This window comes from Salvia hispanica, chromosome 5 (genome assembly GCF_023119035.1).
Source record: "Salvia hispanica cultivar TCC Black 2014 chromosome 5, UniMelb_Shisp_WGS_1.0, whole genome shotgun sequence".
In the NCBI taxonomy this organism is placed as follows: domain Eukaryota; kingdom Viridiplantae; phylum Streptophyta; class Magnoliopsida; order Lamiales; family Lamiaceae; genus Salvia; species Salvia hispanica.
The window spans coordinates 3,510,127-3,524,037 of record NC_062969.1 but is presented as its reverse complement, the minus strand read 5'-3'; the positions used below and the strand labels follow the sequence as shown (position 1 = coordinate 3,524,037).

Below are 13,911 nucleotides of genomic sequence, written 5' to 3'. Positions count from 1 at the left end.
AGGATAAAATATGTCTCATAAATCTATTAAGCTTGAAGAATGTCATGCTGTGAGAACTTGACTCCAATAATAAAATTTGTGATTTTTAAGATCGCTTTAAAGTTTTTGAAAAATACTAGAATTCGCCCAAGCCATTATCCCTTAAAATTGTACTACTCCTACATTGTACATAATTGGCTAACATCTAAAGAAATTGTTATTACTATCTAAATGAGATATTTAAATATGTAGAGTAGGATAGACGTTAGTATAGATTGTAATTGCGTGTTTAATTAATGGTGAAAACTAATTATCGTGCCAAGTTCCCATATTTGAAAAAGCAAGAAGGGATTAAAGCAACATGAAACAACATTTTCAGCTTCCACGGTCCCTTTCTACCTCACCAACTTGTTATTAGTTCCATCAATAACTCAAAAATCACAGTAATGATATTACACATAAAAAGGTAGACAATCTTCTCACTAAACTAAGCCTTTTTCAAAAAAAAAAAGAAAAATTAGATGCATATAACTGTGTTGGAATTTGTCACAACAAACTAACAAAAGTGAGATATATACCAATTTGCATTAGTAAATCCATAAAGCAACATAACAGATGAGATTAGTGACCATCATTTAGAACAAAAAAGAAAATAAAAACATTTCCAACTTTACACGCACACACACACACACACAAACATAAGCCTCTTCATTGTGAAAGTTTCTCCATTTCTCCTTTTCAGACAGAAGCCATAGTTTCAGACAGCAAAGTTCGTGAAAATTAAGGAGGTCCAATTTTTAAAATCTTTAGTGTTTTGAGCTTCACTTCACATCCAAAATCTCTATTTCTTCTTTGTTTATGAAATTTTAGTTTGGGTGCGTAGAGATGGAGGCGCAGAGCGATCAATCAAGGGAGGATTCACCGCAGAGGAAAAACGGGAGAGGAAAGATTGCAATCAAGCGGATCGAAAACACGACGAATCGTCAGGTGACATTCTGCAAACGCCGCAACGGACTGCTGAAGAAGGCCTATGAGCTCTCTGTGCTGTGCGATGCCGAGGTTGCTTTGGTCGTCTTCTCCACCAGAGGCCGCCTCTATGAGTATGCCAACAACAGGTATTTTTAAATTAATTTTTTTTCATTTTTTAAATTGGATCTAATTTGCTTTTGCTTGATTTCTTTCCTTGTGATCTTGAATTGAAAATTTGGGAGGTTTTCACCTTCAAAAATTCTCTCTCTCTCTCTCTTGGCAAGCTGTCAAGTTGTGATTTGTCCTTTGGTTTGATCCCTTTAATGCTCTCTTGTAATTGGGCTTCAGTCTTTGCATCAATGAGGTAAAGATCAAACAAGGGAATCTGCAGAAAAGATTTCAACAGCTAGCCCTATATGTGCAACCTTATTTAGGGCTTTCTCTCACTTCAATGTCCCATAACCACAAAATTAACACATGTTTATGGATGATTAAGGCTGAAACTCTTAAATATTAAGATTTACATTTATTCTAATTGGGTTTCCAATTTCCAATAACACTTTGCATAGTTGCCCTAATTAGGGTTTCTTATATTCTACTCCCTCCGTCCACCAAAATTTGTCTCATTTCACTTTTACCAGGTAGTGGGTCTCATATTCCGCTAACTCATTCTTACTCACATTTTATTATAAAACTAATATATAAAAGTAGGACCCACAATCCACTAACTTTTTCAACTCACTTTTCATTACATTTCTTAAAACCCGTGCCTGGTCAAACCAGGACGAATTTTCGTGGACGGGGGGAGTAATTGATTTATCTATTGGAGTAATATATATTACATCTTACTACATTTTTTTAGAGGTTATGGAAAATTTTGGATATGTGTGGGTGGGAAGAATATTTTGTAACGTCATACACGATTTTCTTTGCTCTTGATTTCTGACAAGAGAAAGTAACATGACCAAAATTTGTTTTATTTTATTTTCTCTTTTCTGAAATAGGGTAAACAGAATCCATTTTCTTTGTGCTATACTCCAATTCGAGGCTTTCACAAAAATTCTCAAACTGTTGAATCTAAAAAAGGAAAGAATTACGGAAGGGGGAGAACAAGCAAAGCCACACTAGTATTTTTTTTTTAAAAAAAGAGCTACTCTCTTCATATAATAGCATCTCTATTATATTCTTCTTTTTTAGTTCTATTCAAAATTGAGGGCTCTAAAAGAATTTAGAATTCATTTGGGGTTGAAAAGTTGTGTTCTTGATATATGGGCCAATCATATCACTAGGTTGAGTGCCAGCTCATTACCTCGACGAAATTAAGGTAGCAGAAGACTCAGAAATTGGTGCATTTATACTAAATTGAATCTTGTCATAGTGACATTCTGATTTGACAAAATAAACAAAATCAATCACTTTTTACAACTTGGCTTTGTCTGTTGGTTTTTAACTGGACAAAAAACATGGGTTTTAATCAGAAATAGTGCAAAGTCTTCGACTATAGTATACATAGAAGAAGGAACAGGAAAGGTGTTGAGTGTTATATACATGTACTTGATAATATTATGCAAACATGGGATGTTGGAATTGGCAATTGATATTCTAAGTGTGCAGTGTGAAAGCTACCATTGAGAGGTACAAGAAGGCTTCCTCGGATTCCTCAAATAATGGTTCTATCTCTGAAGCTAACAGTCAGGTAAAGATTCAATCTTTTCACACCATCTTTTTATTTGATGTGATTTAAGTCAAATATGATAACCCTGATTTTCATTTTCTAACAAACAACAAAACGTTACTCTATGTTTCCAGTACTACCAGCAAGAATCATCCAAGTTGCGCACGCAAATCAATAATTTGCAGAACCAAAACAGGTAACAATAGTTATTAATAATGTTATGTGACAATTTTATCTAACTGATTTTCATCTAAAAGGATATTTTAGTTTAAGACAATATCAATGATAATAATCACATTTATTCAGTCATGAAATTCAATTTTACTACTAACGTCTTTATTATACAAATTATAGGGATAGCAGTGGAGAAATATTAGTAATTGTTTGTTATACAGGATTTTAGCATAAGTAGCTTAATTTCATTCCAAATGAATACCACAAGTTTAAATAGAATGTAGTATACTAATACAAATTTAACAGCTCAACGTCCTCGCACCTGATTGAACCATAATCGTGGCTGTGATTTTGTTCTGTATCGCGCTACTAGACCAAAGACATGGTTATCTTCTTGCAGTCAGTTTTACCCAATTGCGACCGTATATATAATAATTTTCCACCTTTTGATTCAGGCAAGTGCTTGGGGAGGCATTAGGAGCTTTGTCTCTCAGGGATCTCAAGAACCTCGAGACTAAGGTCGAAAAAGGGATTGGCAAAATCCGCACCAAAAAGGTTCGTAAACTGCGCCAATCTATTACAAATAGTTTGATGTTACAACATTTGATTCCACCTACTAAAACATGTCTTGTTACCATCTCTCTCAGAATGAGTTGCTGTATGCAGAAATTGAGTACTTGCAGAAAAGGGTAAGTAATTAACTTAATTGTTCATTTACATGCCATTCCATTCTTTCTGCATAATCTATGGTAATCTAATCACAATTCTTCTTCATCATCACGCGCGTAAATTAAAATTTGGCAGCAGGAGATTGAGTTACATCACAACAACCAGTGCCTTAGAGCAAAGGTTAGTACTAATATTTAGGAAGCTGGTCTCTCTCTATCCTTCTCTAAGCTTGTCTTAATTTGAGTTGTGTGTAAAAATATGTGTAGATTGCTGAGAGCAGTAGGGCCCAGGAGCACATGAATCTGATGCCAGGGAGTGGTGGTTTTGAGTTTGTTGGACCACAGGCTTATGATGCTCCAAACTTTCTTCAAGTCATGGGGCTCCACCCCAATGAAGATTATCCCAAGCAGGAAGAACCTCAGCTTCAGTTAATGTAAGACCACTCATGTCTGCTGTTTTTGAACACTTTGCTTTCATAGAAGCAACTTACTCATGTTAATCTACTAGTACTCTTAACTTCAACTTTGTTACTTGATGCTTTAGGATATATCTATAAGTAGATTTGTAGTATCTTATTAGTAGTTTACTAAATAAAGTGACACATTGATATTATTTTTCAACTTTCATTCAAATATCATCTTGCTAATGGTGATACAATTAAGGATTTTGGTTCCATATAAATATGGAATCTCTAAATCTATCATACCAAACACACCTAAAAAGTTTACAATTCATTAAGGGTGAGGGTTTGAATATCAAAGGGAGAAGCATCGGAAGGCGAGCTAGCCACAAACGCTCGCTTTGCCAAGGCCGCGGCTGCAGCCTCCGTCGGGTGATACCCATCAAAGTATATGAAATCTGCTCTGTCCGGACAAGTCACACCTTGTGGAATGCATATGCCTCCTAGAGCCGTCTTGCAGCATTCCGAATTCGGATACCTGAAACCTGAAATTTAAATAGATCAAAGTAAAACACATATCAGTATACATGAAACATTTCAAACTTCAATCAGAAATGGATTAATTTGAATGAGGTTTGTTTGTTGCCATTACTTGAAATCTCAGATGCTGCAATCCCATATGTGTCAATAAATGTAAACTTGGCACCAGCTAAATCTTGATTAAGAGCAGTGACTAGCGCTTTCAACTTCGTGTTAAAAACACCGGACGTCAATTGAGTTGCCGGCAGACATAACGCCCCACTCATGATCCCCCCGGCCGGAACGCACCCTATTGTTCCAAGTCCAGCAACGGCCACCCTTCTCGCTCCGTACCCGTACAATGTCTATGTTAATATAGTCAAAATTAGATAATTAAGTCAACAGTGGCCGAGCCAGAAAATTATTTTAAATTAAAAATATATATATATAAGGAAAATTTGAGAATTCGAGAAAGACATAATAAATTATTAGCACTAACTAACTAACAGAATACTCACCCTTAGCTGACGCGAATAGGTATCAATTAGTAGCGACGCGTACATGTCCGGGGTAGGCTTGATTGGGTTCAAACTGTAGGCCGCGTAGTCGTTGCTCCCCATCCCGACATAGTATATGCACCGCGCGAGATGATCCTTGGCAGCATCATCACTTCCAAATACAGAAGTGGCTTTAGCTATTGTAGTTTGATGATTCTGCAATTGCTCATCCAGGCTTATTATATCACCCTGTATGTATGTACACACATCACAACATTATAGCATTATATTTTTGAAATTGTAAATATTTTTTAAAAAATATAATAGTATATGATTAATTACTTACAAATTGTTTTCCAGTTGTACTAAGAATCCCTGCTGATCCCGATGCATAGTTTGTACCGTTTACAACAACGTCGCTTCCCTTAGCCGTTGCGAAGGATGGGATGCTATCGGGGAAGCCTAAAGCCTCGGCTGCGGATATAAGAAAAAAATATAAATGCATTACTAAAATGGTAAAAAAAAAAAAAAAAAACATGCTATACCAAAAAGTATAATTAACAAACCTATGAAATCTGCAACGTTACGACCATTTGTAAATCTACCGGTTGGTCCTTTGGGAAAATCGATCCCGTACGGAAGGAAGTTGGCTTTTGCAACAGTGTTGCGATCGTTGTTGTTTCCATTATCAACAAGGGAGTCTCCGAATACGAAGTAACAAGGCACCAGTTTCTCTCCATAGGCTGATGGAGCCAAGTTGAAAGCCACCAAAAATATGAATGTTGTGAAGAGAAATTTAGTCATCTTAATACTATTCTTAGTATAATCTAATGGAGCTTTGAGTGATGGGATGTTTGAACAAGCTAGGTTGTATGCATATTTATATTGATGGATGCAAAGATAAATTAAGAAATTAGGTCAAATGGAAGGGTTTATTCCACATCAAAATCTTGGATAACAATAGTTTTATTTACTATAATTACAGTGAAGGAATGTGACGTTGAAAAACCAACTAGTTTGTATGTTTTTAGTATATATACACTGAGGAATGAAGAGACGAATTAGGAAATTAGGCCGAATGTAATTCCAAGTCTAAATCTTGGTTATTATACACCACTTAATCTGTATTAATTTTGTAAAGAAATTAGGCCAAATTTAACGGAAAATTCCATATTTGAATATTGGTTATTATACGTCACTGAATCAATATTAACTTTATAAATAATTTAATAATGGAATAGTATTCATATCCTAAACAGTGAAGAAATAACCATGCATATTGCATATAAAATCTTGGTCATCTCGATTGGGAAATGATTTGGTTGATATATTTTAAAAAGTAAAGAAATAACCATATAAAAAAACTTGGTCAACTCAACTGGGAATTTATTGGTTAATTAGTATTTTGGTAAAATTTTGATTCACTAAATATTAATATTCCTTTCCCGAGGCTTGAATTTATGCCCAACTTGTTACGTGGTTAATCAAAATATTTGTGTATATTTCTTTTGATACCAAACTAGACCTAATTGGATAACTTGGCCTAAATCAATTTTATGGCCTAGAAATCGGCAAAATATAATTAAAGGGATTATTCGAGATTCAAATCTTGGCTAATGTTACGAAGATACTATGTAATCACACATTTCTTTTTCAATTTTAAGCAGTGAAAATTAGATGGAGACTAAAAGAAGGAAAGTTGAGGGTCTTAATACTATAGGTCTATAGGATTATAGGAGGAATAATATACTAGGAAAAACTATAACGTTTAGGGATAATATACAAGGAAAACTAACGTCTATGTGATAAGAAAACTAAAATAAACGAAATAATTTATTTCTAGTACATTTAATTCTTTAAATATATAGACGAGGGTATTCAAATCTCAAATCCCTACACATCCATATTGCAAAACTAAAATTCAGATTTTAGTTATCTCGCGCATACGATTTTTACATTTGGCATTATATTATTACTATTATTTACTCCCTCCATCCTATAAAATATATGCACTTTGCATTTCTGTCCGTCCCACACAAAAAAGGGCATTTCCATTTATAGAAAATTTCTCCAACTTATTACCCATATACATTAATTTATTTACAACTTATATCACTATAGCCCACCATTACAATTCATTACACACTAATAATAATATTAGTCTCACTATCCACTAACACTATTTTAACTATCGTTCTCTTACTTTAGCAATTGTGCATTAATTCCTGTCATTTCAAATTCATATATCTTTATGAGATGGAGGGAGTATAAATAAAGGTAATTATGCATTTTTCATATTTCATAATTTTGATAATATTGATATGTTCTACTTTCAACTCTTCAATTCGATGGATTGTTTGTATCAAAATAATAATGACATTGTCAATACGTAATACAACTTTATAAAAGTACTATAAGGTTGAGTGCTTATAATTTGCAATATAGCCTCTCTAAATATATTGTACCAAACACACCTATCAATATTACTACTATTACTACACTTGGACAAGGTGTTGAATATCAAAGGGATAAGCATCCGAAGGCGAGCGAGCTGCAAATGCACGCTTGGCCAGGACCGCGGCTGCAGCCTCGGTGGGGTGGTACCCATCAAAGTAGGCGAAATATGCTCGGTCACGACAAGCTACGCCTTGTGGAATGCACGTTCCTCCTACGTTCACCGTGCAACATTCCAAATCGGGATATCTGAAGCCTGAAAATTAATTACATTAAAATGCAACGTCAAATTCAATCACAATTTAATTAATTGAGATGCGATTGTTTGTTATGATTTATACTTGTAGTCTTAGAAGCTGCAATCCCAAACGTGTCGATATATGTAAACTTGGCACCATCTAAATCTTGATTTAGAACATTGATTAGTGATCTTAGCTTCGTGTTAAATACACCCGACATCGTTTTGGTTGCCGACATGCATAACGTCCCATACACATGGTGTGTGGCCGGAACGCACCCTATTGCCCCCAATCCGAACACCGCCACCTTCCTCGCTCCGTATCCGTACAACTCCTTTATCAATTAATATAGTACTAAAAGTTAGATGATTGAGACAACGGAGGCGGAGCTAGGAAATTATTTTTAGGACAAAATATAATAATGAAATTTTGGGAATTTGAGGAATATGAGAATAAATTAAAACTAATAAATCTAGAGGGAATTTGGCCCTTCTAGTGATATGCTAGTTCCGCCCCTGACGGCAACATAAGTAATACTAACATCAAAATAATTAATCGAATACTCACCCTTAGCTGACGAGAATAGTTATCAATTAGTAGCGACGCATAATGGTCCGGTGATGGTCGGTCTGGGTTCATGGTGTAGGCCGCATAGTCGTTGCTCCCCATTCCGACATAGTAAATGCACTGGCCGAGATGAGTTTTGGCAACATGGGCACTTCCAAACATAGAAGTGCTTCTTGTTATTGTGGTTTGATGATTTTGCAATTGCTCATCCAAGCTTATCACATCACCCTGTATGTATGCATATAGTATATCACCATTTACTAAAGATATACTACCTCTGTTCTTGAATTAATAACTATACGACACGGATTTTAATTTCACAATTGTTAAAGTAAGAGATGAATAGAAAAGTAATAGCACAAGTAATGTTAGTGGATTGAAGGGTCCATGTCCTAAAATAGAAAGTTTAGAAATTTTCTTATTTTTAAGGGACGGGTATAGTATACTACTATGGTTAATCACTTACAAATTCCTTTCCAGTTCCATTGAGAATCCCTGCTGATCCAGATGCATAGTTTGTTCCGTTTACAACGGCATCGCCACCCTTAGCCGTTGCAAACGACGGGATGTGATCGGTAAATCCTAATGCCTCCGCTATTGATACATGAAAAAAAGATAAATGCATCATTAGTAATAAACTGTTGGTAAAAAGAACCCATGTTAAACAAACCTATGAAATCCGCTACGTTTCGACCATTCGTAAATCTGCCTGTTGGTCCGTTGGGATAATCAATCCCGTACGGAAGGAAGTTGGCATTTGCAACGGTGTCACGATCGTTGTTATTTCCGTTATCAACAAGGGAGTCTCCAAATACGAAAAAACAAGGCACCAATTTTTTTCCATGCACTGTTGGGACTAAGTTAACAGCCACCAAAAATATGAATATTGAGAAGATAGTTTTAGACATTCTAACTCTCTTACTATAATCAAAAGCCTCAAATTGAGCTTTGAATGATGGGATGTAAGTGTTATGTGATTTTTGAACCTTGCTAGTTAATTGTATGGATATTTATAATAATAAAGTTTGTTTGGTTTGGTTTCGTTATAAATATAGTTTGGTTAAATTTACTAAAATTACAAAACCGCATTTACGGTTTGATTTAATTTTGATGTCAAATGGCACCAAATGCCCATCCCTAGTCATAACTCACAAGTTCCCCAGAATGATGGCAACTAGGGAAATAATAGCTGTTTTTGCCTTAAAAGAAATAGCCAACATTAGTTAGTTGGTTTGATAAATGTACAGGGTACATACATAATTAGATTATTTTAGATATTTTGTATTAAAAATTAACTCTTGAGCATTAATTAATTTAAAATTAAATTAATTTAAATGAGCTATTAAATTGATACCTAGAAAATGAGATTTGTATCTTTTTGACCTAGAAAATGTTCTCCTAGTTGACCATTTTTCCCGTGAGGCTATTGAGGACTTATTAGTCTTTTTTATCACGCACATCATATGAGGCTACTTATTACTCCCTCCGTCGGATAATTCGTCTCAGTTCTCCATTTCGGTCCGTCTCACATAATTTGTCTCATTTCACTTTTACCATTTTTGGTAGTGGACCCCATATTCCACTAACTCATTTCTACTCACATTTTATTATAAAACTAATATATAAAGGTAATACCCACATTCCACTAACTTTTTCAACCCGCTTTTCATTACAATTCTTAAAATCTGTGTCCAGTCAAATGCCGGGACGGAGGGAGTACTCTTTTATCTCGCACATCATGTCATTATTCTATCAGCAACCGATATGTGTAGACCTTTTCATAAGGATTTGCTTTAGTGATTGTATTTTTACATAATGAAATGATACATGCAATGCAATGGATGATTATAATTTAAAATTATCTCTCTCTTATTCCCTGTCCATAAAAATATACAAAGTTGTAAATGGAACATGTTTTAATGCGCAATTAGTAAAGTAAGAGTGAGGGAGAGAAAATATAGTGAAAGTAGTGTTAGTAGATTGTGAGGTTTATATTTAGAACGATGTGTAGGGATAGTATTGGTTACAAATTTTTCATTTTTAGACTTAGCCTAATTTTAGTGAATGTTCCAAAATGGTAAACTTGTCTATTTTTTATGGGCGAAGGGAGTATTTATTGAGAGAAAGGAGAAGATGGCCGGGAATTATTTGACAAACCATCACTTCTTAATGATTGTCGATAAGGTGACCCTTCCTTGTTCTCGTGCTTTTGGTTTTGCTGCTTGAACGTTGGTTGTTGAAGCTTTGAGTGTTGCGTTTGTTGTTGCTTTTGATCCGATCTTATAAACTTATTGGTTTGGGTGTGTATTTTACTTGCGTCTTGATTGTTGTGCTTTTTGTTGGTTTTGGCTTCGTGAGCTTGCTTGGATTTCTTCTATTTATCTGTGCATGGTTCGAGACTTTATTTATGTTTAAGTGTTTTACTAAGTGGACCCATATTCTATTAATCCATTACCTTCACAATTAAAATAATATATAAAAATATGATTTATATTTTACTTAAGTGTACACAAATAAAAAAATGAGATAACTAATAGAGATGATGAAGTAGTAGTATTATTTAATGTCAAAGAATTTTTTAAAAACTGCACAAAGGTTAAATATGGTGGCACATCTGTGTGTGTCTGTGAGATGAATCAACAAATAAGGGCAGAAATGTCGTCATAGGCAATATTGGCAGCGGCCGCCGCCGCGGCCTCCGTGGGATGAACTTCATCCCAAAATCTGTATTCATCTCTATCGCTGCACGGAACACTTCCTTCAATACACAGCCCTGTCCCCACCACGCAACATGGCTCACTCACAATCTTTATATCACCTGAAATAACAATACTCATCATCAATTCATCATCATCGTTGTCATAGTACAAGTTGTAGTCATGATTGAGTACCACTTTTCTCAGAGAGAGCTGTAAATCTGGTGTACACAAACTTCGCTTCCGGATAATCAAGATTAAGGTTGTTTATCAGGAGCTTAAGATCTTGATTGAAAATTTGAACGACGTCGTTGCTGGTTTCGATGCAAGATGAGGAATTGGGGGAGCCGTACGCTCGGATAACCACCGGCATGCATCCTAGTTCACCGAGTTCAGACACAGCCACTTTTCTCGCTCCGTTTTCGTACAGCCTCTGGTAGAAATAAGGTACTATAATTAACATAAAAAAATAAATAGAAAATATTAATAAAAAATCTTACTCGAAGTTGCTTTGAATATTGATCAATGAGGAGGGCGGCGAACTCATTCGGGGTATAATTTGTGGTTGAGGAATAGAATTGAGGAAGATAGTTTAGCATGTAGTCGTTAGTTCCAATTCCAACATAGTATAAACACCGATTTAGGTGTTTTTCTGCCTCGCTTTTCCCTCCTAATAATTTTTGGATTTTGGAGATTGTGATTTCATCGCTCAAACTGAGTAGTTCACCCTAGGAACGTAAAATAGTGAGAAATTTCCACGCTTTGATAAAACAATATTCTTCTTCTTTTAATTTGTGAAAGAGAGAGATATTTACGAATTGGCTTCCGGTTTCATTAAGAATGCCACCACCCCCTGATCCATAGTTGAGGCCTTCAAGAATTTCAGTTGTACCATTGGCAAATGGAGGTATGGACTTTTTAAAACCCAACTTTTTTGCTATAACCAAGTAAACACCAAAGATCAAATATAAGGTAAACAATTGATAGAAAAAAGGTAAAATTATCGGTAAAATTATGAAATTTGATCAAATTTTATCACGTACAATTATTATTTTGGTGAAAATTTTCACTTTTGTTTTAAAATATCAATAATATATTCTATGCAAGGTAACTTGAATTTTTCGCCGTAGTATAGTTGCGAACAAATTCAAAGGTCATGATTTTTCTAGCAGATTTTTAACATTCCAAAATTTACCAATTTTTGTGATTTTTCAAGCAATTAACATGTCAAAAATAGATAGTAATTAGTAGAAAAAAAAGAAGTGCATACCAATAAAATCTGCAATATTTTGACCATTGGAGAATCTGCCAGTAGGACCGGTCGGAAAATCTACACCGTAAGGGAAGTAATTAACTTTTAAGGTGGTCTGGAGATAATTATTGTTTCCATTGTCCACAAATGAGTCTCCGAAAACGAAGAAGCCTGAAAATTGTGGTTTTGAGACACCTAATGTTTGGAAAAACATGAGATTTAGCAAGAAGAAACATAGATATAACTTAGAATAATGCTTTCTTGTTGAAGCCATTATAATTTTCAGATCTATAATTCAAGTAATTAATCTCAATATTAAATAGACTTTGAGGGGGGAGATATGACCCCATATTTTTATTTAAAATCATTGAGTATAATTCTCTAAGAAACTTCACGACTGAAGCATAATACGTGTCTTAATATATAGTACTATTCCCGGCCCCACTATTCCCTGAGTTCCGCGGTAAATGAGCTGTTTCATTTTGCCACATTATTTAAGAATAATTGTGTTAAGTGAGATAAAAAAAAAGGAATATTATAGTAGAGAATGAAAAATGTAGAGAGAAGAAGAGAGAATAAAATTAAAGAGAGTAAAGTAAGTTAGAATAAATGTGTTGACTTTTAATAAAAGGATATGACTTCATTATTATGAAATGTACCAAAATGATAAAATGACTTCAATGGAACAGAGGGAATAATATTATTTGACAATAGGGCTGATCCGCAAAGATGTTGATCGTGATGGTTGGTGATTGATCATTACATAGTTGACCACAACAAATATGAAAAGTTTAAAATTTTATTGGTTGCATAGCATACCAAGTAACCATACGTAGATTAGATATTAACACGAAGACATTTGTATGTCAATAAAATTTAGTTCACATACAAATAACTTCGTGTTGACATCTATAACCTAGACTATTGATATAAATATTGGGTTGTTTTATATATCAAACTAGTTTTAAACGCTAAACACCAAACACATCATTATAAAACAACGCGGAGTTCATTACAACTTTATTTGTAGTTCATTATAGGGAATTCAAAGATTTAAAAACAATGACATCATCTATCATAATTTAAAAATGTGAAGTTCATTATAAGTTTATTAGTAGTTCATTATAATAAACTCCAGATTGTCTTATAATGATGTTGTTCAGCGTTTAAGGTTTAAGACTGGTTTAGTATTGATCACAGTCCCATAATTAGTAATCTAACTATATAGATTATTTATATAGTTAGCCATTGACAAAATAAGATAGTTAGCAACCTAACAAGACCATCAGTAATACATATAACCCGAAAAACAAGTCAATGTTCTTTTAAAGTTTCGCACACGTATGTTAGTACTCTATTTGACATCTATAATTGGGTTATATTTTTCTCTATAGTAAGTATCTTATCAAATCGTTCTTGCATTATTTCTTTAATGATCATATTACTATTAAGAAAATGCTTATACTTTTGAAAAGATTTGAAATATCTGTATCCCCCACCATTCAATAAAAAAAGAAAAATAAAAATTGATCATGAGAATATATCTGTATAAGAAGTTTATGCAAATTGATCATGAGAATATCTCTATGTTTTTAAATTTTAATTAACCCCTTATAAGTGAATAAACAATTGTCGACTGGGATCAAATCTTTTGTGTTACCTTACACGAAATCACATAGGAAATTCAAAGTCAGACATAATTTTTAATTTTGAATTCTCACGTTATTGAAAGAGTTAGTGCATAAATGACTTTTTAAAATTGTATACAAAGTTTAATTTAGCCAAATTATTTATGAAGTTTGGATAATCAATAACTTACCA

General features: G+C 34.1%; 4 protein-coding genes across 6 annotated transcripts; 1 reads left to right on the top strand and 3 right to left on the bottom strand.

The window, feature by feature from the left end:
- Positions 1-560: 560 nt before the first annotated feature.
- Positions 561-4,078, top strand: LOC125190220 (floral homeotic protein AGAMOUS-like). Of its 2 annotated transcripts, none has more exons than XM_048087458.1 (8): positions 561-767; positions 863-1,094; positions 2,563-2,644; positions 2,758-2,819; positions 3,253-3,352; positions 3,445-3,486; positions 3,605-3,646; positions 3,733-4,078. In XM_048087458.1, exons 2-8 carry the CDS (start codon positions 865-867, stop codon positions 3,901-3,903), a joined length of 729 nt encoding a protein of 242 aa, XP_047943415.1. In that variant the 5' UTR covers positions 561-767; positions 863-864; the 3' UTR covers positions 3,904-4,078. The 2 variants fall into 2 exon arrangements, with proteins under 2 accessions (XP_047943415.1, XP_047943414.1); XM_048087457.1 differs by having other exon boundaries at positions 564-767; positions 3,602-3,646.
- Positions 4,079-4,190: 112 nt separating this feature from the next.
- Positions 4,191-5,686, bottom strand: LOC125189234 (GDSL esterase/lipase At1g29670-like). The gene is made up of 5 exons (XM_048086531.1): positions 5,449-5,686; positions 5,229-5,356; positions 4,904-5,131; positions 4,519-4,750; positions 4,191-4,411 (listed from the first exon to the last, which is right to left on the bottom strand). Exons 1-5 carry the CDS (start codon positions 5,684-5,686, stop codon positions 4,191-4,193), a joined length of 1,047 nt encoding a protein of 348 aa, XP_047942488.1.
- Positions 5,687-7,256: 1,570 nt separating this feature from the next.
- On the bottom strand, positions 7,257-9,108 carry LOC125186563 (GDSL esterase/lipase At1g29670-like). 2 transcript variants are annotated; one of them, XM_048082943.1, is made up of 5 exons: positions 8,813-9,108; positions 8,609-8,736; positions 8,143-8,370; positions 7,678-7,909; positions 7,257-7,592 (listed from the first exon to the last, which is right to left on the bottom strand). In XM_048082943.1, exons 1-5 carry the CDS (start codon positions 9,048-9,050, stop codon positions 7,378-7,380), a joined length of 1,041 nt encoding a protein of 346 aa, XP_047938900.1. In that variant the 5' UTR covers positions 9,051-9,108; the 3' UTR covers positions 7,257-7,377. The 2 variants fall into 2 exon arrangements, with proteins under 2 accessions (XP_047938900.1, XP_047938901.1); XM_048082944.1 differs by having other exon boundaries at positions 8,837-9,108.
- Positions 9,109-10,721: 1,613 nt separating this feature from the next.
- On the bottom strand, positions 10,722-12,348 carry LOC125186309 (GDSL esterase/lipase At1g29670-like). Its single transcript, XM_048082659.1, has 5 exons — positions 12,109-12,348; positions 11,654-11,775; positions 11,339-11,566; positions 11,034-11,271; positions 10,722-10,960 (listed from the first exon to the last, which is right to left on the bottom strand). The coding sequence occupies exons 1-5, from the start codon at positions 12,302-12,304 to the stop codon at positions 10,779-10,781; spliced, it is 966 nt and encodes a 321-aa protein (XP_047938616.1). The 5' UTR covers positions 12,305-12,348; the 3' UTR covers positions 10,722-10,778.
- Positions 12,349-13,911: the final 1,563 nt, after the last annotated feature.